The sequence below is a fragment of the Oxyura jamaicensis genome, chromosome 2, assembly GCF_011077185.1.
Source record: "Oxyura jamaicensis isolate SHBP4307 breed ruddy duck chromosome 2, BPBGC_Ojam_1.0, whole genome shotgun sequence".
Classification (NCBI taxonomy): domain Eukaryota; kingdom Metazoa; phylum Chordata; class Aves; order Anseriformes; family Anatidae; genus Oxyura; species Oxyura jamaicensis.
The window spans coordinates 105,086,247-105,112,560 of NC_048894.1; the positions used below are offsets into that span (position 1 = coordinate 105,086,247).

The 26,314-nt window shown below is 40.6% G+C and overlaps 1 protein-coding gene and 1 long non-coding RNA gene across 3 annotated transcripts in view; both read right to left on the reverse strand.

Moving 5' to 3' along the window:
- Positions 1-3,381: 3,381 nt before the first annotated feature.
- Positions 3,382-26,314, reverse strand: part of COLEC12 (collectin subfamily member 12) — a 94,836-nt gene continuing 71,903 nt past the window's right edge. For both annotated transcript variants that reach the window (XM_035317010.1, XM_035317009.1), the window contains exons 3-10: positions 21,304-21,426; positions 15,130-15,228; positions 11,553-12,599; positions 9,693-10,181; positions 9,113-9,249; positions 8,200-8,309; positions 6,356-6,501; positions 3,382-5,172 (exon numbers count right to left, since the gene is read on the reverse strand). In XM_035317010.1, the coding sequence (XP_035172901.1) occupies positions 5,153-5,172; positions 6,356-6,501; positions 8,200-8,309; positions 9,113-9,249; positions 9,693-10,181; positions 11,553-12,599; positions 15,130-15,228; positions 21,304-21,426 (2,171 nt within the window). In that variant the 3' untranslated portion in view covers positions 3,382-5,152. The remainder of the gene's footprint in view (positions 5,173-6,355; positions 6,502-8,199; positions 8,310-9,112; positions 9,250-9,692; positions 10,182-11,552; positions 12,600-15,129; positions 15,229-21,303; positions 21,427-26,314) is intronic.
- On the reverse strand, positions 15,648-16,800 carry LOC118161546. Its single transcript, XR_004748080.1, has 2 exons — positions 16,467-16,800; positions 15,648-16,365 (listed from the first exon to the last, which is right to left on the reverse strand). It is a non-coding gene; the product is annotated as an uncharacterized LOC118161546 (long non-coding RNA).

Here is a 26,314-nt window from a genome sequence, read left to right on the forward strand (position 1 = left end):
AAATCCTATCCACATGCAAAATATTCTCCAGAAAGAACATTATTTGCCTAGTGATTTGCTCTTATTGTTCTGGTATTAAAAAAGAAAAAAAAAATCTACACAAATTTCGGAGCACTACACAGGGTTTATTTTGAAAAAGAAATCAAAGAATGTTTTTTTTCATCTCTGAGCCAGATGGAAAGAACAAACAAATGTATTCCATCCTAAGAAAGGAAACACATGAGAACTTTCAAAAAAAAAAAAAAAAAGCCAAGTATTTTTTTATTTTTATTTTTTATTAAACAACATGGAAAAAAATGAGTGGAGATGATAAATGAACAAATAGGCTCTGGTTTTAGGAAGGCCTAGGGTCTTGTCCATCAGGCACAATGCTTTTTGGCCTCTAAATACCCAAATTACCTTTGAGTGAACATTGGGTACACACCAGGAGCTGTATGGCTGCCTCCTTGTCTCACTCCTAGCTGGGCCATGGGCAAAGCGAGCTGTCCCACCATTATTCTGGTTCTGTGAAGGCTCAGCAGTGCCCCCACCATGGTTTTCCAGTACTTAAAGGGTGGCTAGAAAGGGGATGGATGCCTTTTCTTCCCAAGGAGGAGCCACATGGAGAGTATAAGTTGTGCTGGGAGAGGTTTCTTGATATAAAAAAGGATTTTTTTTTCCCCAGTGAGAACAATCAATCACTGGAACAACCTCACCCGGGATGTGGTAGAGTCCCCATCACTGGAGGTTTTCAAGCCATGGTTGGACAGGTCCCTTCCAGCCTGGGCTGTTGTGTGTCCTGGGCTTGAGGCAGTGCCAGGTGAAGGTGGCTGTGTCCCAGTGTTGCTCTTTACCAGCAGATTAGGAGTGAGCTTGGATGCAGCACACATCCTGCTCCTGCAGCAGCCTTGTGTTCACAGAGGAGCAAACATCTCCAGGCGCACAGAGACCTCCGCAGAACGGGGGTGGGAAGCAAAGCAAAGCAAATCTGGAGGCTGGGGCCAGAGACATTTTGTTCCCTTTGGATGCTACATCTGCCTGAGATGCTGTGCTTCTAACCAAGGAAGCTGCACTGGGGAAAAGCAGTTTTGTTTTCTCACAAGAGGATCAGCTCTCCCCCTTAGCAGCCTTTCCCCTACTGGCTGCGGAGCTGTTTCCTTTGACAGCCAGCATCCGCGCTCCAACCGGCTCCTCTCCTTGCCAGTGAGCAGAGACCAATTCCTGCTACTTGCTAAAAACAGAGGAGCCATCTGCCAAGAACAGAAAATTAAAAGAGGAGGTCGGCCGCTTGAGAGAGAGGGAAGTAGCAGGATCAGATTAGCTGTTACAAACAGCCCGTTTAAAGCAGACCCGATAACAGCTAATCTAAGGTCTGATCCTGCTCGACCAAGTTCAAGGCATCATTCATGCAGGGGCCCTTCTCGTCACCTTCTTCCATCAGGACAGGGAACTTCCAGAGGGAGCTCAGATGCGTTTTGTCCTGTTCAGCTTCAAAACCAAGTCTTTAGCATCTAATGTACTGCAGGAGCAATGCACTAAAATTTCAACTAAGGGATAAAATAGCCACAGTCATGCTTGGAATTAGGAGGGTGTAAGTGAGAAGAGAAGCTTTAATTCAAATAATGGTCATCAATTTGATTTTTAATGCCTATGACTGCTTCTGGCTGTTTGTAGGCACAGCTCTCCATGTGTCTCTTGGTTACAAAAGCATGCGCAGGAGTAAACAACTTTCGGTTCTACGTTTCCACTTAGTGCTTCCCTTATTGGAACAGATGCAGGTGTCATTTGTAGACATCGAAGAGGATGAAAGTTTTGATATTTATAAGCTCCAATCAGCTGAAGGTGATTCAAAATAAATTAATGAAATGAGTCAGAAATGGACTTAAGAGATCCAGCACTGGATGTAAATCACAATGATTTTGCACCCCCCTCTGCCTTCCTCTCCCTTTCCTGCAACACTCAGAGTGCTTGCCAGGGGATATGGACTTGCATTTAGTTTGATGTAAACCGAGAAAAGGAACGATGGAAATGTGTACTCAGTATGCCAAGTTACAGTACTCGCTCTTAAGAAGGAAAGCCAAAACTCTAGCTGGGACAAAATGATTTCCTATCACTTAAAACTTTCCATACAACCTGCGCTATCACTCAGACCATACAGAAAGCAGATTTAACAGGGATGTTTTCCAGACCCCATGTGGCAGCTCTGACTTTTGTGACAATTTCTTGGCCCTTTCTGGTGTCCTTCTTGCATCCTTGCCAATCTCTTCTGTCTGTGACAGGTTCTTGAGCAGCCTTAACGCTCTCCCAGTTCTCCCAGTGATTTCAGTCTTTGTTGCCATTTGACACCTCCTCTTGCAGGATCACCGGGTCAGGATGGTCTGTCTCAGCCCTCCTGGCTGCTCAAGCCAGATTCTAAGGATGACTGAATGCACTAGGCATGCAAATGTGGCATCCATCTCCAGCCAGTTTTGACTAACAGCTACAGTCTTTGCTTCAAATACACGGAGAGTTTAGAGCAGGCACATTTTGTTTCTCAGTTAGAGGTGGGTAATTAGAGCATTATTATAGATAATTACAACCCAGCATTGAAATTCACCCTGAAATAAGTATTTAATTTATAAACATGTTGCATCTTTAAACTGTCCTAGTTCAATGGTTATTTCCATACTAAGACCACCCAACTGCCTTTGATTTAGCTTAGCTGCTACGCTAGATTTCAACAAGCGAAGCAGCTCTGGCTGATGAACAGCCATTCCTGTAACCTTACAGTGCTGTTATCACTGCACAGAAAACCTCTTTAGAGGGAGTGGAGAGCATGAGGTGACTCTTGGATTACCCGATCTTGAAATGTACCATCACTCCTATTGCTCAAGGAACAGAAGGATGGTATCAGGGTGAGAAAATGGTGTATCTGGGACTTGCACAGAGGTTTGTTGTGAACTTCTTGGGTGGATATGGGTCCATCACAACAGTAAAAGGCATAAAGAGCTCCATCTAACGTGGTAGATGCTCAGATGGGCTTATTTCACCTAAATGCACCAACATCCAGAATGAAGATGGAGGTGCTTCCCTAATCCAGTGTAGCTCTGGAAAGCTTCATTCACCATGGTTTGTGAGGCTCTCTGAGCATGCAGAGTAATAGTTTTGTACCTCGTTATCCAAAAATAGCAGCTTAACATAATCTCCATAGACATTGTATAATATATATGTAAACACTACAGCACGCATCTACGCACAGCTCCTAGGGCCAACATGACAGGGCGTTTGGCATGAAACATGATGAGAAAGCCAACAGAAAAGCCTCAGGAAAAGCAGAGCATCTCAAGAAAGGCCCTGCCTCCAAGATGGAGATACATGGTCTGTGTAGCTGCAATACACAGACCTTTCACTTATAATTACATATTCCTGTCTCACATGTAGTATATGTCACAGGATGGATTCCCAAATGTAACATTTTGTGCATTTTCTTTAAGTAAGTTGTACTTTAGAAGTCATTCTCTCCCCACTCTCACCCCCCAAAAAAATGAACACTGGAGGGAGTGTGGGATTTCGGAAAGCAGCAGCCTTTAATTGGATGTTCTTAGGAGCAATATTTGAAAATCTGAAGTACAAAACCTTGTCTCCTTCCAACAGAGCTGGAGTATTTCAACAAACTCATCTGCATTCAGCCAAGGTAAACGGCAGGTCAGGAGGCAAAGGAAAAACAACTCTCCAGCAGGAGAAGCCAAAACAACTTCCCTTGTGGTACAGAGTGTGGCCATTCAAAGAGCATGGAAACTGTGAACCAAAACCAGGGTTTCTGCTAATGAACTTCAATGGGTCGCTAATTTTTTTTAATTCCTGATAAGCAGCACTGCTGCCTAGACAACGGCTCATGGGACTGTGGAGGAAACTGTCTGGTTGATGATATCATCTCATTTAGCCACACTGCTTTCTGTTTGTAGCATATTTTATTTTCTGGTTTGTTTGGGAGAGAAGTACTGGTCCAAGAAAATAGAGAGATCAATTTACAAAGTACTTTGGAGAAATGCAAGACTTTTCTGAGTATGGCATGTTTTTATTACCAAATTTTGAAATCTATCTTGAAAAGAAACATATTTTATTTAGTATGTGCAGCTCTTTTGTTTCTGTTTCCATAAAAGCCTTCCCCTGGGCTTGACTTACAATGTGGGTAGCACCTATTAGGGCAGGATTCCTCGCAAACAGGAAGAAGGAATGAAAACATTTGAACTTTTGTGGCATTTCCTCATGAGTGAAACAAGGCTGGAAGGTAGGCAGGAAGGCAAGAAAGAAGGAAGGAAAAACTTTTATTAACAAGGTCTTTGTGGAGTACCCTGATGGAACACTGGCTGAAATCAGAGCTACAATGAGTATCTAGTCCTTAGTCAACTTAATTGTTACACACGCAGACTAGATTGCATAAAATAAGAAAAACACTACCTAAAATCTGTTTAAAAAGTTATTTATCCAGAACAAGTCATCTGGGAAAGTACAAATATTTCTAACTGGAAAAATATTTATCTATAGCTGAACTAGGCCTGGTAGCAAACCTTAATGATTTATTAGTACCTTTATTGTTTTCTTTGGCCCCTGTGCACTATATTTATAAAAAAAAAAGTCAGTAAAAAAGAGAACAATTGTAAAAAGCAAATATTTTGTACAAAAATACAAAGTTTTAAAAGCTCTTAAAAGTATATTCCATATTATTGATAAGAGTTGGACTATATATATATATTTATATAAATCTATATATTCGTGTATCTGTATAATTTTCCTACATTTGGGATTTTAGCGAATGAAACATACTGTGTACACAGTTGCTTTATACATTTTTCTATAGATGAGTGGCCAACAGTCTTACTCAGATTGACAGAATGTCTTCTTCCAGAAGACAAAAGTTGCTTATGTATGTGGTTACTGGTTGGGAAGAAAATCTGTAACAGAATTAGTCCAACAGTATTTCCTGATGCTGTGGGTAGAAAGGCCTCAAACAATTGCAGGATGCTGAAGAAGAGTTGCTGCTGAATTCCTTTATGCATTTAAACCAGTTTTCAGTGCTTGCTTTTGTTTTGTTTTGTTTTTAATTTTGTAGGCAATGTTGCTCTCTCCCAGGATTTTCTTTTTCTTGAAGTAAATTTCCATAATATGTAGGTATCTGTTAAGTCACAGCCTGTTACGCTCCAAATATTTGCCCTACAGTACAAGAGAAAAAAGAAAAACAAACAGAAAAACATCACATAAAAAGCTTGTGAAGATTAAACACATTTCCAAAAAGAAAGCTTACTGAGAGCACGGTATGTTAAAAATTTAAGTGGACTCATATGCAGTATATGTAAATCCTGGAGGATAAATATTTGTAAACCATGAAGTTTTGCTAAAATAACAAATGTATGTAGGAAGATGAGGGCACATTATGTTGCTACTTACATACAGTCCTTCACTCTGGACACTCAAACAGGGTTATACACACACAAAGCTTGTTCAGCACTTTGTTTTGTTTTGCTTTAGGGGGATGTTTTTGTGGATGGGATGTATTTTTGGCACTGGTTGACATTTCCATCTACCTTCACTGAAATTCAGCCTACACATTTGCAACCGGAGCAGCCAGGCACTCTTGGCAAAGCAATGTTACATCAGGCTGTGCGTAGGCGGTAACAACTAAACAGAGTACCACCCTGAACACAGTTGCTACCTCGCTCTGTGATGGCAGGGCTGGGCTCTAAGAAGCCACGCGAACCACCTGCACTCTGCTGTTTGCAGAAATGCCTGTACATCCAGAAAGAGAACCCCTGTGGCAACCACCTGGGTGACTACTTGGACACATTGGCCATTTATGAGCCCTCCACTCCAATGGCCATTATTTGCAACAGAGCAGTTGCTCATGGCACTTGGACACAGCCTCTCTGCACTATGGGATCTCCTGGCAGCATTGCTGGTGGGAATTTTAAGACCTCCTTAGCAGTCACCAAGTGATTTGTATTGCACGAACTCTCAAAACAGAGTCTATTTCTTTTTGAAGGCTGGTTTCTGGGCCACCCTAATGGCCAGATTTCCCCCCTGCTTAGCCACTGCTTTTATAAAAACAGCTCCCATTGTGGCCAGGGTCTGGAACACATGTGCCAAACTATGTCTGAAATTTTAGGCACATTTCAAGTCTGCAGGAGATGACCAAGATATAGAACATGCCATGCCTGCAGTCAGTCTGGACGCTGCTTCCAGAGTGCGATCAATCCATCATCTGCGTTACACAAAGTATTAGCACTGCCATTGCAACTAGCTTTATGCCTGGATCATGTCCTCACTACCTGTGCAAAATTTACTTGAATTTGCCCTGTTATGGATAGGGTGAAATAACCAAACCAAGTGCCTGTCTTACCTTTGTCCATGTCTTTTTCGCAAATAAAATTGTTAACATCTTCACAGTAGAAGTCATTCCAGAGCCCAGCATAGATTAACCCAGCACAATCTTCCCCTGGCCCATGCCCATGGCTCCAGTTATCAGGTTGCCCGTTTTTCCAGTTTCTTTCAATAAAAAAAAGCAATAGATATTATTGCACAATGCGACACACATGACAGCTTTTCAACCACAAGAAATTAACAAAAACATCATGAGATCTGTTCTGAACGGGAAATACACATTGAGACAAACAATACATGACTCTTGTTGAAAATGGAAAACAGATGTATAACAGAGAAGGGAATCTATTCAGCCTCGGGCTGCCAAAACAAAAAGACCTAAAATTAGACCGATGAACTTTATTTCAGTTTCTGAATGTACATGCACATACAGTGGGAGTGCTCTGTGCTCCGTGTGCATCGTTCCAAACCTGCAAAGTCTGTGCACTTCATTCCTGCCAGCAGACGGTACTGCGGCGAGCCGGCAGCTCGCAAGCACTGCAAACCACGGCAGCACGGTTCCTTCTTCGATGTCTGCACCGAGATGGGCCTCTCAGAAGGCACAGCAAGGATTTATTTGTTTTACGGATTGGTGTTTCAATAGGAAGTGAACTTTTGAGCTTATAAAGAATGTACAAAATATGTATCTACATGTCTTTTGAGATTATTAGCCTTGATGGTGAAACTTAACCCAGCATGTAAAGAGCTTACAGCAAGTGCTTCCTCATCCTGTTTTTGTTTGACAAGCGAGAAACACTTCCAGCCTTGGGACTTAAAAGCTCCATTTTCCTGAAGGAACAGGTTGTTGACTGGAGCTTGTGATTGCTGGCTAATATGGTCCATGCTCAGCTAGAAAACATGCCTGCCTGACACATAGCGTCTTACCAGGCACCTGGGAGGACACATGGCTTTCCAGAAATAATGAAATACTTTGAAAATCAGTAACTGACAGCTCTGAGTTTATTACAGGGCATCTAAAACCATGGGGTGGTGGAAATCTGTTGAAAGCAGTGGCTGAAGTGGAAATTGGGCACAGTGCTGCCATAAAGAGGAAGAAAAATGAAAACAGGGAGGGAGAAAAAGGGAAAAATATTATGGCTCATTTGAAATGCATCTGACTTTTTCCATGTTTCTCATCAAAATGAACACCAATGAAATCACAGCTAATCATTTTGTAACATCTGACTAACTGAGCCTGTTTTTCTGCTGCACAGCATGCTCAGATCTGTAAACTCTTCAGTCTGCTCCTCGGTATTAAAAATTTGGGTGGTTGCAATCTGTTCCATTTAGGACAAATTAGGTGTAGCCCTAGGATTCCTGGAGAGCTGCCAATTCAGTTCTCAGCTGGCCAAAGCTTAGACACCCTAATTTCATGCATTTTCCTTATGTTTAATGCTTTCCACTTGGATTTGGGCTTTATCTGAAAGCTGGTCATTTTTTATCAGAACGAGCACTCTATTTATAGCCAGTTGTAATGCAAATAAGGAAAAATCAAACCAAGACACAAAAAAGACTGTGCTTTCCATCTTAACTTTGTAATAAAAGTCAGGAGCAAATGTTTTGGCAAGAAACACTGTGCTGTGTAGTTATGTGATTCTTTCATTCAGTGTTCAGTTTTCCTCCTGGCAAGGAAATAAAGCTGTGCGCATGGAGAAGGCAGAGAGAAAAAAAAAACAGTTCAACAGCACCCTCAGTGAAGAATTATTTCATTGCCATCTACAAAACTCTGGATTCACTGGATAATTTCTAGATGCTGTTTTTAGAAGTGTCAGCAAGAGTGGTAGCATCTGCAGATAATAAACACTATTGTTTTTATTTACGTACGTGTAATCTGGTAAGGATCCATCCAGCCATCTCCATTCATTTTCCTTCTCTGAATCTGTAAGTCCAATCCAGAAGCTGCCTTTCCCTGAAATCTGCCTTTTTATCCATTGCTGTGGAAGGAAGATCTTAGTCCATAACATGCAAACACAACAGTCTTTGGAGCTAATAAGATACTCTGGCTTCATGAACATCTTTGCTATCAGAGCAGGAATGGCCAGAGGAATTTTTATAAGCTGAAGATAGGTTTCAGGAGTTTGCCTTGTGACCCCCTGCCTAGAATTCATAGTGCTACCTGCAGGTGCAGTAGAGGGGGCTAGTCATCAAAATTAGATTGACATAAAGTCACAGCCAACATCTTATAGCTATAAATTGAAAACAAACAAACAAACAAACAAAAAAAACCACCAAAAAAACAGACAGTAAGCAATTGTATCTTGACGTTCCCACTGCCACATAGCCACTGAATAATTATGTTGAACAGTACTAAAAGTACAGCAAGATTTATATAGTTATATTAAAAACACTTGTGTCACAGAAGTCTTAGGCTACATATATTAAAAGAGAATTTAAAAATAAATTATTTTCAACCCTGCAGACCTCCCCCCCATTTTGGATAATATGCAAGGCATACTGGACTGCATCTCCAAAGGTTCAAACCTCCAATTCTCACCAGCCTTTCTGTGCGCTCTGTTCCCACCACCTTCAGGGTTAGTTGCTCTGCTCACACTGTCCTTCTGCACATGGAATAACTGCTGAGCAGGCAGAAGGTGGATAAAATGCTAACTGGAGTCAACCACTGTGTCTCCTTCACTATATGAATTCATGATGCTTTCAGCTTCCCACTTGCCCTGTGGCTTCCACATGTTAAATAATCTCAGAATCTCCTTGAGAAAGAGAAACAAAACCTAGTTACCTGTTCTTCTTTGTTGTTTATGATAACCAAGTGTGATGCCTTCTCTTCGCAGAATAACTTTGCCTCTTCAAAGATTTCTCTTTCAATTGAAAAGTAGTAGCACTTTTCTGTATAGTTCTTCCAATGAGGAGAACAACCTATGACGTGAATTTTTCTGCATTAAACCAGTTACTGAAATCAATGAGCCAGTGGTAATTTTCTGCATTTGGCCGATTATAAATGGAGGATCCTACACCCATCTACAACGTGCTGCCATATAAAATACTTAGATATCATTTGAGAATTTATTTACCAAGGTCCTGACACTGTGAAATCAAGGTTAAACTGTGTGGCCAAGGCAATTATTTATTACTCATACAACTGATTTTTCTTTAGCTGTAAATATTAACTTAAATCAGATTCAGGTCATACATATGAAGATCAACAAGCATAGCTTCATTTGACAGGGCTCTTTATGACGAATCTCAAAGATCGAGTCTAATGTAGCAGAGGTTATTTGAACCAGTAACTCTGGTGTGCACCCTCTGCTAGATATATTTGGATCTCAGTAAAAGATACATGTGGTGTTTCAATAGCTTACCGTTAGCCTCAGGCACCGACGTAGGTTCACTCTGTAGTGCCATTGGCATCCCGGGACCTGGTGGCCCTGGTGGTCCAGGTGGGCCCTTTGGACCAGGCAGCCCAGGGACTCCAGGTAGCCCAGGTAGTCCTCGAGGTCCTGGTACTCCTGGCTCTCCCACAGTTCCTTGTAGGCCTTGAAATCCTGGTGGGCCTTGTGGCCCAGGTGGACCATCTTTGCCTTGTGGCCCTGGTGGCCCTGGGTCTCCGCTTGGTCCAGGCAGACCCGTCTTGCCAGGAGAACCTCTCTGACCTTTGGAGCCTGGTGATCCTCTTGAACCTTTCCCTCCTTTTTCTCCTGGAGGCCCAATTGGCCCAGGTGGACCCTTTTCACCTGCAGGTCCTGGTGGTCCAGGCTCTCCTTTTTCTCCTTTTTGTCCTTTTAGGCCAGCAGGGCCAAGAGGACCTTGTGGGCCTCTGTCACCTTTAGGTCCCCTTGGACCAGGAGGGCCTGAAATAATGTAAGCAGTCAAAGTGGGGATACAAACAGACAACAAAACAAAAACACCACTCGGGGTCCTTGTTTGATATACCTCAGACCAGTGACACTGGGCAGCACTGCGAAAACTGGGCTAACATCTACTTTGAACAGTAGTTGTAAAAATACATCTGCTTCTCAGGCATTATACACAATTTCTCTTTCCTAAGCCTACATGAAATACAGGATTCAGAAGAAAATCATCTGATGCACCTTGTCCTGTGAACTGGACAGTGCCATGATGCCGCAGGTGACCAGCTGAGGTGCCAGTCCCTACAACACGTGTTCTGTGCTGGTTGTTCATGCTCCCATTCCACTACACTCCTTTTTCCTCCTTCCTCTCTTGGACTACAGGACTACAGCATCACTCCTGTAACACCTTCTTTCTTACTCTGTCAGTAACGGGTTAGCAAAAAGAGACAAAAAAGATGGGAAGTGTGGAATAGGACAACTATGGGAAAGGCCAGTACTATTCATTAGTTGGCAGGTTATAACAGGAAACAGAACAATACACATAGTAGGAAATGGTAATATTGTGGTAGTTTTTCATTTATAAACAACAAAATAATTCTGGATTCTGTTCATGGATGAGTAAATACTTTGCATATATATACATATTTTCAACATCATTTAAAATGATTTAAAATTCTTCAACTAGAGTCACTTAGACCTGGTTTAAATGAAAAAGCTTAAGGTTACTGACTTGCAATCTTGGCTCTAACTCAGGCATAGTCTATTTGGAACAACAATTTTTTTGTTTATGATTAGATTTTAAGCCTGGCTGCTTCCCATCAGGTTGGCAATATGAGCAATTTTTTTCATTTAGCTGGGAGAAGCCTCCTAAACTTGATGCTATTTATTTTTGAAGAAAATAAAGTATCCCAGGATTCGAAACTAAGCCAAGTAGGATGTTTTCTGGCAGACTAACAACTGGCTTAAGTAAAACAGCAACTTGTTTTTCAGTAAGGGTGGACCTTTCTGGGAATAGTCCAATATATATTTTTAAGCCATTTCCTCCTTAGCAAGGATTGGTTTTTTGAGGTTCCACACCTTCACTGGCTTATTTTAGAAATTAAATGAAAAGAAGATCCATGCAGTCAGTCAGAAAAAAATTTTGCTAAGTCAGAACCTTCTTTCATAACGTCCCCATTCTAGGTATGTAAAGAAGTCATAGGAAAATTAGTAAGGAAAATTCAGGCTACATATACATTTCCAAAATTTAGTATTAGATAATGGAAAACGCCAGGACTGGGTACCAACATGCACTGAATTCCACAGAACTAATGTATTGCAAACAGGAATTCATCAAAGACTGTTATGGTCATCACTAAAGAACCTGCATACCTTGTAGGATAGTGAAGTTCTTGATGAGCTGGCCGTGTTTGGAATCTACCAGCTTCATTTCTTCCATGATTACTGACAAATTCGCAACTTCAACATCTAACCTTGACCTCATCAAATCCTGTTGCATCTTCAGAGATGCAGAGTCTATACGAATATTGGCTAGTGTGCTGTTCATAAAAATCAGCTCATCTGAATGTTTACTTAAGGTGTCTGTACAAGTTGTCCTGACCTCATTGAGATTGCTAGTCAGTGTCCGTAGATGATGAGCAGTGTAGCTGATGTTGCTAATGATATTAACTATATCAGTCTCAAAGACCTGGAACCTCTCTTCTAGCTGGTTGAATTTGGCAGAAGTTCTGTTTTCATATTCTTTATGCTGTTCCTGGAGATCCTTCAGATTTTGTTCGTTGGCTTGGGCAATTGTGGTGATGTTCTCCATTTGCCCACTGAAAGAGCTGAGCTGATTGTTCATGTCTTCAAGTGTGTCATTATTCGCTTTTGCTAATGCTGAGTTGTTGGCAGCCAAAGTCTGTAAATTCTGTACTTTTTCTTTAAGCCAGTCAGTGTCCTTCCGGGCCTGGAGGACAACCTGCTGCAGATTTTGAAAGTCATTCTTTATTCGTAGAATAGCCAAACTCGTATCTTCCATTGACTTCTGCAGGACACTGATAAGATTTCTTTGTTGTATTTGTGTCAGGTTTAAGTTGTTGAGGTTCATGATGACCACATTATGAGAATGCACTTGGTTTTGCAAATTTGTTTGGATATCACTTGTGTCTTGTTGAAGATTGTTGATATAGCCAGTATATGCCTGAAGAGTCTTATTGACACTGATGATCATGAAAGAGTTACTATCTAAGGCACTCCTCATTTGGCTCTGTCTATCATCTAGAACATTTCCAGACTCTTGCAGCTTCTCCAGTGTATCTTTGTTTCTGGTAGTTTTCTCTGCAATGTCATGCAGCTGCTGACGAAGAGCCAGAATGTCAGATCTGAAGCTAGACAGTTCAGTGTTAGTATTCATGGCTTTTTGTCCAGCTTGGTCATCTGTTGTACAGGGAAAAAAAAAAAAGGGGGGCAAAAAAAAAAAGCTTTAGGATGAGTTTTTTAAAACACAGTATTAAAAATTACAATATATTTTAAGTACAGTAGGGCTATCCAATGATTTGTCAATAGAACTTCTACAATACATTTTCCAGACAAGAAAAAACCGTAAACAAAGTTTTGTCACTAGGCAGAGTAGAAGTCAAATAGACGAAGACCTTGTGCCTTGCTGAGGTGAGCAAAATGGCGATTCTATTGTCATATATGGGAAACCCTACTGTTAGAAACAATGATGAATATACACAGTCAAACAGTGCTTGCATTTGAATGAGAACTGAATGGTAAACAGAATTCAAAATACTAAAGAGGGATCAGAAGGTTTATGTTTTGAAGTTACATATGGCTTTTACTGAAACCTCAGAAGTAAATTCTAGCACTTCATATTTTCTTCCTCCTTTCTCTGCCAGGTGCCATATCTTCATAGTTTCATAGTACATATATATATATGTATATATATATAAAAATCTTGGTTTTAGTTTTAAAATAATTCTAATACCTATTTTAAAACAGTCTGGCTAGAGACAAAAGCTTTGCCAGCAGGGTACTCCAGACATGACAGGATATATTTCCTTTTTTTTTTTTTTTTTTTTTCCTCTCAAACATACCACTATTGCTTCTAATGACATTTCTTTTGCTGTTATTGTTTCCTCATGTTCTGTGTTTCAGGAAGGCAAAACCCTAATCATTGAAGAACATCTCAGCTCTTGCTTGCAGTGCTCTACAGTATTCTTCTGGGCGCTTGTCCGAGTGTGATTAAGCTTTTGAGGCTGCACAGCTCATCATCCAGGACACAGAAACCAAAGTAATAAGCAGTCAACACTCACTTTGAGGGAAGATTCCCTTTCTTGACCTCAATCACTTCCCTCTGCTACACACAGTCCATATATTTTTGTCCCATCTAAGTATAGCTATATTTTTGAATTACACTCAGAAGTTCATCATTTCAGATGTCTCCAAGAGAGGGTAGGATGGTTTTCATAAACTATTAATATGGCTCTGTATGGAGCTTTCTCCTGTGTTTGTATGAGTCCTGATGGCTAACAGCAAATGGTGACTTGTGAGAGAGAATTCAGTCTGAAGTGTTTATGGAGCCTTTCATGGGTGGACATGTTCCCAAGCACAGTTCCTCTCCCTGCTATTTGTCTCGTTCCAGGATCTTCTCAGCTCTGACTCTATGTTTACTTCTCAGTTGCAGCTCAAATTATATTGTGTTCCTCAGATCTGACAACTGCCAGGTCCACATACAGCTAATCCCTGAAGGCCTGTCTTTCATTTACTACATGCTGGTATCCTTCTAACCCTACTACAGTTCTCTTACCTTTATACCACCCACAAAACTGCCCTGTAACTTTTTAAATTTCCTCAATAGCAAGTCCACTTAATTGGGAACTGACTGTCCTAAGCATCTCACTGGCCAACCATCCAGCAGTGTGTGAAAATGTCTGGGATGAACTGAATCAAAGGTGCTCCAAGTTGCAATTAATTTAATCAGAAGAAAAAAACACAAAAGGTTGCATGTGATTTAAGGTGTAACATTGACTTCTATGTATGTATCAGCAAAAGTACATGCCACTGAATTATCCCGTGTCTTTGAACTAAATGCAGTGTGTAAATATTTCAGAATACAGGCTTTTGTCCCAAGGAAAAAAGCTGTAAAAATTACAATCAAGCTGCAAGTTTGTCAATTTTAGAAGAGCTACATATCTCAATATATGGTTTATGAAGCTAAACAAAATTTATTTCCATAAGCACAAGCATGTATGTGCATATCAATACTTATATAAAAACTAATTATGTAGACTCAAAGTCTATGTACCTATAAGTTGATAATAAACAGCTCTGCTGCTTTTCCAGACAAGAAAGAAAGGTAGAAATGTAAATATAGCGAGTAGAATCCTTACTCATTATCTTTTTCCATCTTCCTGAAATTTGAGAACCGTAATAACACTTGAGAGACATGAACTCATAACAACCTTGTGTTTTGAATTCCCTGAGACACTTTTTATGGAAGTTATCAACTTGCCTCAGACATAAGAGTTTTGAACAGCTGACTATTTCTGCACCCCTTACAATGGCCATGAGTTTTGAACCTTAAGGGCTAAAACAGCATCAAGATAACTAGCTAACATACTCATTTTATGCAGAATGTCTTGTTTCATAAAACAGCTCCATATTTTGCATTTCTAACTCAGAAGACTCTCTCCTGAGGACAACTTTTAAGTGTGTATTTAAGTATAGATGATTTCAGAGTGATGTCAGGGAACTGTAAATATTAAAGTATTCTTAAAATGATGTCCTGGGTAGAGGTGGTCTTAATTTTATTAAGTGTTTTCCCAAGTACTTGAGAAATTGGAATAGAAGTGCTGTATCTTGTCATAGCCATAGTTTTTTTCTGACAAATTTCTGGCCACAGTCTTCCAGGAGAACATCGCAAAGACAGAATACAAAGGGGCTTTGATAGCATGTAGATTACCTAATTTCTTCAGACCACTCTCCACCTCTGTGAGCTTTTCTGTGTATCTTCTGTGGGATGTTTCCAGGCCACCTGTCACATTGTCCATTTTTTCTACAACTAGGGAAAAGAGAACAGTGTGTTATGGAAAGAAGTACAATTATGAAAAAAGTCTCGTAAACTATAAAGCAAACCAAAAGAACACCACTAATATGAAACAAAATAAAAGTCTGAAAATTGCCTTGCTTGCCACTACACTCTGCTGTTCTGTGAAGTGTTGAAAGATGAACTCCTGTCTGCTGGTGGAACCCCACAGTCCTCCAGTTGTTCACTCTGACGACAGTCACCACGCATTGTTTTTGCAAGAGTAATCTTCCTTATGAATGAGAAAATCCCTCTTTGTGAGTTTTCCTCATGAACCACGTCTTTTTACGCTACTTCCATGTTTACAAGCAGTGTTGTGTGGTAAGCATAGATTGGTTGCTAAAGGCTCAGACATGTGAGAAGACGTCCTTTTATTTTGCTATGAACCATCTCTCCCTGAAGAGACTTTTTTCTTTTTTCTTTCCTGAGCCTTTTAATCATTAAGAATTGCCTCCTGGCTAGCAATCTCTGGTCTGAGATAGCAGTTGGAAGACATAATTATTAAATACTGCTGGGACAAACTTTTAAACATCTTGATAATGGTACAGATCACTCAAAATGGTCTTCAGACCATTCTGACTCATTAAGATTGAAATGGTGGCCAGTCATCAAGTGCAGATTTATGGCTTCCGCCGATGAGCTCTTTATTTTGCAATGTCTGAGTCATTTTCTTGTCACTGAGACAATCTGATGATTTGATGGAATTGATATAGAAATGGGAAAAGAACAACAAATAAAGAGCATGGATTGGCTTCTAGCGATGAGAAGTATGTAGTGAAATGTTTGCAAGGCTAGGAGATGCCTTCAGCTTCCACACCAAACCTACTCTAACATGCTTTTGCATTCAAACCACAACCAGGGGCAGAAACTTCTCATCCCCTGATTATTTGGTGCTTTGGTTACACTGGGAGCAGAACAAATCTGTACTAACCCTGGGAGAGGCTGCATGCAGTATCATGACAGCCCTCCCTTCAGACAGAAGAAGGAAGGTGTTTCCCACATTTTTATTTAGCAAAACCAATTCTGTAGGCCTGTGTGGGGTAGGGGATTCCACTAATTCTTTCTGTTTGTGAGGAAATCTGCAGCCATGAAATTGGATCATAGAAATTTTTGCTACGTAAGGAATTGTTTTTTACTAGAAGTGGAAATTTAGGGAATATTTTGCTACTTTATGAGGAACCACAAGAATCCTGGACTTTTAAAGTGTAATCCACCAATTGCTCCTTCTTCATTAACTTTTGCCCTTGTTTTTTCTGACTATGGGTACCACAGATACACAGCAGGCTTCTAATGCTTCCCAAAACCAACAGGACAAACAGCAGACCAAGATTATCTCTGGTGTAACTACTGAGGTAAGTGGAGTTGCAACTGAGAAAAAGTCTCAAGATTTTCAGAGTGACCAAACATCCTTCAGTGAATTACCTTCATTCTCCCTTCTGTGCTGCTAACAACCCCAGTAAAAAAGAAGCTCTGTGTGTGCACTACCATAGAGTCAATGTGCAGATTTCAGTGTTTGAGATGATGGCAGCTGTCCCGATAATCACCAGGCTGCAACAATGGATTTGCTTTTTCAAGGGGGCAATTGCTCAATACCATCACCTTTAGAAATAATTTTTCCACCCAGTACAGCACTAAAGTTTCACTTGTCTTCTGCCTATTGAAGGTACTTGTCAGAATACTGTGTGCCATTTTTCCTAAATGAAGCCAGAGCTGATCCTCTCTTTGTCCTACCTGACTGTCTTCCAGGCTAGAGCCCAGATCAGCAGAGGTCCTTCAGTTACTTCTCCTACTCCACTGATGCACATATCATATACGGTGAGCGTGTGGACCACACTTAGTGTTTCTCTCTGGCCAGCTCTAGGCAACTCCTTGTTCAGTCTGTGATGTTCTGCTTTGTTTATGGATAGTCACTATGAAGGATATGGCTCGCTCTGGGCACTCATAGAGGACCGAGTGAAAGGATCTGGATTTAAAAGCAGTGCCACTCCAAATGTTTTTGCTGAATCTTTGCCTTGGCTACCAATGTCACACTGCCTATGTTAATACACACAGAGTGTAATCCTCATCTGTTTGCTCCAGTTATGCAGTACACTTGGAGTTGGCAAATGAATATGTGTAACAGCAATGACAGGAAAATGTAGTTACTTCATTTTGCTGTTCAAGTGAGTGACAGCCTGTATTTCAGATCTAAAGTTTGTAAACCAGAGCCTTTACGCTGTCCTATAGCAACAAGAATGTTGTCATGGCTGAATGAAATCTAACACTGGAAACTTATATTAAAGCATTCCCCTGAAGAGCCCAAAGTAAATGAGAGTATAGAAATCCTATCAATATGTAGTAGCCTGCACTGGCAGGTGGTGAGAGTGGATGGAATTGCAGATACAACAGCATATGGTATTTGCATTGCCAAAAAGAAAGAAAAAAAGCCCACACTAAAAAGACTGAAGGTATTCTGTAGCATGAATGTTCTTTGTGTAAAACAGTCCCAAATTTTGTTGAAGCAGCAATTCAGTCAGACGCCTTACTGGTATTATTGACAACTGGCTGTAGCATGTGTGGAAGACCATGCCTGGACTTTGTCTGAGATTGCATATGATCACTGTTAAAGGGTCTTTCAGTCCCCAGCACCTTGCAGAAGGCAGAAGCTTTTAATTCTGCTGTGTACCTGGGAACCAGGCAGAAGCCCTGGATCAGGAGGGGCTGCCGTGATGCTTAGCAGGAAGATGCTAGCTTACAGAGGCTGCAAACAGAAGGCTGCTCACAGGGTGGTGATTTTTGTCTACATGACATTAGGCTGCTGATGTCTTACCCAGATTAACTGATGTCGAGTGCAGAGTTAGTTTTCATCAGGCAAACCATTTCCTTTATTTTAATTGTTTTCCCTCAGAGGGCAAATCTGTATGTATTTGCTTTATACAGGGGCAGGATCTTAGCCTCCACTGTCAAGCAAATTGCGGTCCTGGGGGTCTGGACCTTTCTCCTGCCCAAACTCTCTCCCCAGGCATAAGCTGTGGCTTATTTACCTTCTTGCAGTCCTTCCTGCTACTGCCCTCTGGGGAGAATGACTACAGGCCCATGGTCAAAGCTGGTTTTGGCGCTCTTGCACTCAAAAGCAGTAGCATGGACGGGCATCCCATTATTGTGAAGGCCTTTTCTGCCTGGCCGCCAAGCCAAACCAGTGACTGCAAGCTACCAGAAATTCAAACTGAAAGCATGGTAGCTTCCCTTAATGGAGTGAGTCACAGAAAAACCATTCACCTTAACCTGACACTGTCTGATGCCAGAAAAATTATAGCTTTGTATTTTCACATTTAACTTAAGAAAGTATGTTAAAAAAATTACAGATTCCTTTATTAGTGTTTTAAAGAAATAATTTAATATTTCTTCCAAAGCAAACTAATAGTAAACTCATTTTTTTTTTTATTCCTTCATGACCTGAATATATAATTCATGTTTTGGTTTCAGTTTTCTCCAACCTACTATGTAATTTTTACCACCAATTTAGAGGTTTGTTCTATGTTGACTTTGCCTCCCATTGAGTTATTTTTTGTCTGCCATATTTAATCCACTGATTAGTAGTTTTAACGTTTTAAATCACAAAGGGTATCTAAATACTATGTAGGAAATGAAAGTTTTAAAAGTAGTTTGGGGCTTTATAAACATAAGTGTGGGAGGCAGATTTAATGGAAACTTAGCTAAGAGACTGCAAGAATCCCTGATGCCAGCAGAATTCCTTCTTTCAGTGTAATATTGCAATAAAAAAGACAAGCCAAACTCTGATGCAGAGGGGAGAGTTCAAGAGCTTTATAAAATTTTATTTTGAGTTTTGTTCTTCCTTTAAGGCCTAATTCCTTCCCAACTAAGAAAAATATTGCAGCAATTCCTTTGAATATGTACCATCAGCTGGGGCTTTGTGTAGCTCATGTTTTCCCTGCAAATTAGCGCTTTAGGCACCATGGAGACAAAGCTCTTAAACTGCAAGGTACAAAGGATGAAATTAATACCTGACGTATGTCCACTTGCTGCTTTGGAGTTTCTGAAGGGATACTTTGGACCAAAAAGAACTTTTTTTCAATGTATGCCTTTCTCTTGGAATTCAGGTGGGGCGGTTACCAAGATGTCTTAAGGTCAGTGAAGATGTGCATTATCCCTGTTCCTATATTCTTTTTTCCCATTTCTATGGGTGAGGAAATTATTTTGTCCTTACCCTGAATAAATGTGGCTGTAACAGAAAGACTAGTCCCTGGTCAGGCACAAATAACTAGTCAGAGCAAGAAGCAAGTTCAGAACTGAGTGTAGCAAAGAAGGGGCCTCAGGATGAGAGCAAGGCTTGTGGAAAAGACGGTGCTGCAGGCCCATGGAGAAAGAAGCTGGAAAATCATGGACTGAAATGAGGAAGAGAAACTCCCAAAGAGATTTTTTTTGGACAGTTTCCTTATTGCTATTGCTTCCTACACATATAGGAGCAAATGCTTGCCAAAGCAAGATACAGAGCAATGGTCCCTGCAGCTTGATGTACTGTTTCGGATGCCAAGTGAGGTCTGATTCTCCTAGTAAGCCTCAGAACTGACAACCATGTAATAAAACACTCTTGAGGAAAATTCTGCTAAATCCCAGGCGTTTAGTGTCTGGGTTATAGCCTGGAAAGATCCTTACTCGCTGTAAGCAGAGCTCTGCAGATTTATACCTGCAAAAGGCCTAAGTTTGTCCTTCCCTAGTCAGTATAACCAATCTTATCCTCATAGATCAAGAACAATTTTTAGAATCCTGAAGAATCTTTATCCTCAGAATCTTACTTTCAGAAACCACTTACACATTCTTCAGGAGAATATCTGAGCAGTTATACTGCTTTTCTTACATTTTATTTTAATTTACCACATTCTGTCTGCTTTATAGTAGAAAAAGAATATATCTATTCTGATAGAATATTTGCCCTTCACATTCTCTCATCTCCCTTGTTAAATATTCCACGTAAAGCAAGCAGTTTTCATTTTCTTCCCACTCAAAACTGTAGTGAATCCTCTCAAATTAGTATTTATCCCTTTCTATTTCTACAGTTTCCTTTTCTTTCTCTGGCAAAGGACCAGAGGTGATGTCAGTTATGCTATGCGCACAGCTGTTGGCGGCACAGGACGCACTGCATGCTAATCACATGAATATTTGACCCAGCTTCTTGGAGGGGTTTTGAAACTACAATAGAGAGTTCTATTGAAGCAGCTAGTTTAGAGCTAGCCTAGTTTTCTCCACAACATGCTGCAGCGTCCTACTATAATGCTCAAAATCATGTTATTCACTTTCTTTTTCTTTCAAGAACTTCACATCTGATTTATTTAACTTATTATAGCTGTGACTGCACAACAAACAAACATTTACATTGATTCAATCATAAGAATGTCTAAGTTGCTACAATTCACTAGTCCCCTTTAGGTATGGGAATTTTAAGCTGTGCTTTCCAATGTGACCTCCTGTGGACTTGTAAAAATGAACTTTTCTTCATTGCTGGGTTGCTAAACTGTCAGAATCTTTGAAATTACTGTCAAAAGCTTCTAAGCATCTTTGTTCATCAAAATAATTGTAGGTAACTCAATAAATTGGCATCTCTTGCTTCAATCTTTCTTGCAGATTTTTCAAAGTAATATTGATCCTACACTTTATTCCTGTGAAAAATATAATTACCTTAATAAGACTATTCCTGGCCCTCCCACTAAGAAGGGTATTTGCCTGGAAAGGTGCTGATACATGTAAGAGGGCTCAATGAAATTAAGGCATAGCAAATACTGCAGAGTTTTGAGTCTACTCCTTCATGGTGGAAGGATGATCAGTTTGTTCTAACCTTTTTCCACTTTTCAAATTTCTAATCTAATTTGAAAACTTCACAATTGTTTGAAAATGAAAATATAAGGCCAAGGTTTGTTGCCATGTGTGTACAACAAACCACATTGCCAAAGGTGAATATTCAAGGTGAAAATGTGGTAAATTGCTTATCAAGTACATGCAAATGCTCTTGGATGCTTGACTGAAAGAGAAATGTTGTGCTCAATTCATACATACCTTTATATCCCAGAATGGCTACTGTAATTGTTAACAGGGCACATAAAATATATAATAAGATGATGGAAAACTTCAGTGCCCAGTTATTTTTACACTTGGTACATTGAGTCCCCTCCTGAATACCTGCAAAAGAAGATTTAAAGAATTTTAAAACAAGGGAAAAGGACACATTGCTGGTTTTATCTTCCCTTTTCCTCTCCTCCATGTTCTAACAAACAAAATATTTATGTAAGCAGATGATAAATGGGTGTCTCTCTGCCTATCCTTCCAGGATAGCCTCCACAGTGGTTAAAGCATCAGCTCTGTGATACAGTCACTTTCGGTTTTAGGCTGTGGAAAAGAAGTAGGTTCTTTGCTGGAAAAACTGGAGCTTTCCTGGGAGACCAGACTATTTTTCAACTCTGCTAATAAGACTGTGGTGAGCTTTGGAAGTCAAGTGTTTATCAGTGTATCCTCTGTCAGGCATCACACCACGGCAGCTCTTAGCATTCAGTCAACCTACAGAAGCAACAGGAGACAGTAAATGCTCTGGTAGAAGGAAAATACAGAAATAAAATAGCTTTGTGGAAGTGTGATAGGAGTACAGGCCCTGCCTTGCAACCATTACCACAAATGCCTGCTCTGTGAACACTTTCTTTCCATAATGAGATTTATTTATTTATTTATTTATTTATTTATTTTTATTTTTATTTTTGGAGAGTGCTATTTCCAAAGAGAACGAGGGCTGTTATGCTGGTAAAGCTAGTGGCATATCCATACCAGCAGAAGAATGCTGGTGAATTTTCCCTTGTAGACATGATTAGGAAAAAGTGCCTTAAATCAATGACATAAAAAAAAAAAAAAAACTTATTATTTTAAATTCATGTTTTTTTTTGCAGAATGCTTTGATATCTTTAAATATATCATGGAGCAAATACTCCTCTTAACATATTCCTCAGGAACAGGTTGAGAGTTTTGGAGGCATTCAGTTACCAAGAAATTCAGGAGAAACACGAATGTGTAAGAACAGGCAAAATGCACTGAAATGAATGGGCTGGATTTATTCCTCCTTATGACATGCATTAATAGGCCAGGATAAATGCAGCTTTCTGTGTCTGTCAAAATATGCATCTCTTTGATATTTTACTCTATTTGTGAACTATTCGGGGAGTCCCACAGGAAAGCTTTAAGTTCTAATAAATTCTGTGTACCAGATTACTTAACTAATCAAGACTTGCTCTGTAGCTTTTTATGAGTAACTTATACTTCCCCCGAGGCCTAGCCCACAGCTGATTTTACTTTTCCCAGCTCATGCCCTTCTGCAGAGCTGTTTTTATTTTGTATTTCTTAAGAGAAAAGCACAGGCCTCTTCCCCTGGGGTTGTTGAGGATTGGTGACCAACACAGCACGTTAAGTCAACCTTATTTCTCAAAGAATAGCATCTACTGACTTCCACAGACCTGCGGTACCTGAAGGAGGGATGAAGAAACTGGAGCAACTCAGGAAGAGGATTTGTGCAAAGTTTATTTGACTAGGCCTTTTTCTCAATGCCCTTTGCACATATACTAGCCATGGAAAGGCAGAAATGCCTCTTTCACAGGTCAACCTGCTTTCCACATTATGTTACCTCATGTTTCCTAAAGCTTTCAGCTGTGACGACACATTTGGCTGCCATGTGAAGAATGCGATGTCACAGATTTGGGTTACTTGAGGTTTCGGCATAAGACCAGTTGGGAACAACTGGTTCTCTTTTTCAGGAACGGTAGGGGAGAGAAGACAAAGCCACAAAGGAGAAATTGGAGGGGAAAAGCTTTACTCCTCCCCATGAGGCTGAGAAGAAGAGGAGCTGGTGCCCACACGGGCAGTTGGAGAGCCTGTTTGTCACTGCTTGGACTTGGAAGACTGGTAACTTCTGCAAAAGAAAAGTGTAGAGTCCATATTTTGATGATGACATTTGCTTATGGGTTCTGATGTGTGAGCTGTTTTCCTTTGTCTGGTTGATAGTCTCAAGGAGTTTGCAAGTGAGTTTTCAGCAAGCTCTGCTTGTTGAAAAAGCCAGAGAAGGAAAGAGCAATTTTCTAAAGTTTTGCAGTATGCATTCAGGGACTGAAACTGGTTCACAATGGTGTCTGGAGCACCGTTTTGCTATTGGGCTCATTGAGGGCTGTATACTGTGTGCTGAATGCGAGGTTACTCCTCTGAAGGGTTTAAAATTCATATTCCCAAACTCTTAAGCCTTTGAACATCCCACATATCAAAAAACACTCAAAGCTTGCAGCACAAAGCACATCAGATTCACCTTCTAAGCTGTACAGATAACAGAAAGCTTGATCCTCACTATTTCAATGTTAATGGAAGCAGGATCAAATCCTTAACTGGGAAGACTGATAGACTGCAGAGCTACAAAGCCCAGAGAGAAGCAGAAATCAAAACAAAACCTTTGACAGCGACTACACGTAGAAAAGTTTCACTTGATGGCAGTCTGATATTAAGATTACTCATTCTATGACATGACCTGCTTTCTGTCACTGTACTCCAACTTCCTGGGTAGTGTAATGAGCTGAAGCAGTGTTGATGTCATTGGATATATCGCAGTCCTGCACCTCGCATCATGCGTGCTCCAGTACATCATAAGGATCTTGTTTCACTTGTCTCAGTCCTCTCTAACACTGGTTCAATAAAAGAGCACTTTGGCTTTTTGGAACTTTTACTTTCAGTGTATTTCAAACAGACAGCAGAACAGTACCCCAACAAAAGCCAGATCTTTCCATCCCTGAGCAATCCAGCGCTGTTGGTACCAATAACATAAACACCACGGACTAAAGTGATAGCACAGGCTAGAGCAATTCCATTAACTAACCTGGGCTGGAACAGTGGTATAGAAATGCCTGCTGGTGCTTTCTGTCTGTCAGCTTAAAACTGTGCTTGACTGTCAGCAAACCCCCCAGCCCTCATCTAATGGGCCCCAGGTCCAGGACTGCAGTGAAAAGCCAGGGAGCCCTGACAGGTTCTGTTGTTTTCCTTTTCTAGATGGACGCAGTAAAGTTGTCTAGAGCCATGACATGTACTCTTTATTGCAAATACATAGCCCTTAACTCTGCTGATAATCCCAGTTGACTTTGTAGCTTACTAAACATGTAAAAATTACTGAAGACAGAGGTACCTTGAAGAAAGGTTTTGGAAGACTCTTTCTGATGTCTTTTTGTGCAACTAAACAAAAGAGACTATGAGTAAAGGTAAAAGCCAGGAGTGCAACCCTCTCTGTATAGGGATGAATTATAACGCAATCGGGGCTCCACTTCCTCCCCAAGCAAGGAACCTGGCTTCAACTTGCCCAATTGTTCTTCCCCGCTCCGTGTTTTGGGACCAATCCCAAATAAGATTGTTCTGATACAGGAAAAACATTTAGTCCACACTCTCAGGACACTCTTATTTATTGAAGGGTTGCTCTGAAAAGACACGATAGCCAAAACATTATGCAAGAACAGATGGGAGGTGGTTTGAAATGTTCACTGTGATTACATAACACCCAGCAGGTTGGCATAAAAGTACAGGTTCATCACAAAAGCTCAGAGCCAAGTCTTGAAGCAAGCCACACTTGGGCTTTAATTTGACAAAATTTCCACCAGAATCAATTGCACTTCTACCTACTTGACTGCTTGTTTTCATGGCTCGCTCACAATGTTGTGTTCTTCCAGGAGATGTGTAACATCTCATCCAGAAAGCCATATAGTAAACGTACAGGGAGAGATTCTGCATGCCCATCCCATTGCTAGAACATACATAAAACCTCCAAAACTGGGTTCTTGGCTCCAGCCTGCTCTTCTTGGTTTCTTGTCACTGCTTCTAGCACAGCATACTCCTCTCTGTGTCCCGTACACATGGTTTTAATGCTGGTCTGCTCCCAGACATTTGTCACTAACTTCAAAACCCAGGGAGCCGAGGTCACTTCCGCACGATGTGCATTTCTCACCGCTGATTTGATCAACGTTTAATAAATATCAGATGGGACATGATGTGCCTTGTTTCACTGGACACATGCTTTTTTCCATTCCCTTCCCTGACTTATTTTAATAAAATCTCTGGTTTTTCTATCTCACTGTTGGGAAGACATCTGGCCAAACAGACAGCGACCCAGTACAAAGAGATCCTGCTGGCTCACATGCTTTGGGGACCCCTTTCTCTGCAAACCAAGATGGTCACAAAAAATATGCAAGTGAGACATCCCCCTGTTACTAGGCTTTGTAGTATTTGTTTTTATAGCATTGCATGCCAGTGACTGAAGACTTTGTTCTCACGCAGGGGGTATACATCTGCAGATGCCTTTTGGGCTCCAGATAAGCAGAGGTTTTGCTGGGGGAGGGGCTTTTTGTTTGTTTGCCTTTTTTTTTTTTTTTTTTTTTTACTGTTGTTGTTCTGTGTTTTTTAATGGGAGACCAAATATCTTTGCTCTTTGACCTGCAGCAGCTACTTTATAAAATACCTAACTCCTCAACTATATTGTGCTTCAGGAGCACGTCTCTGAACACTTGAGGATGATATGCACACACATTTTCTTGCTGAATAATTCTTTTAGAAGTCTTTTCCTCTGTGTTCTTTTCTTGGCTCTTGCTGCAGGATCTTAGGTGGCCCCATAATAATATTTCTGCTAGCAAATCAGTTTTGACAACGATGCAAGGTTCCCTTTGCAACCCTGACAAAAAATGTACTGATAAGATGATTGAAGAAATGCAGTACAGGAAACGAAAATATGTACATTAGTTAGGAGGAGTTTTCCCCAGGGTGATTCATTGCAAAGAGATAACATCCCTTCCAGTTCGGAAGGAAGACTTCAAGCCTGGTTTGCTGCCTTCAAATGATAAATTTCTCCAGGATAATGTTTTCAAAACTGATGAGCAGTATATCTAAGAGCTGTATTTAAAGGCCCTGAATAAACTATTGAGTACATGCAACATGTAGGTAAGAACCAAATACTGAGAGGCACTTAACAGGCTCCCACTGGGTGCTGAACTCACTAGTAAAAGTAGATGAT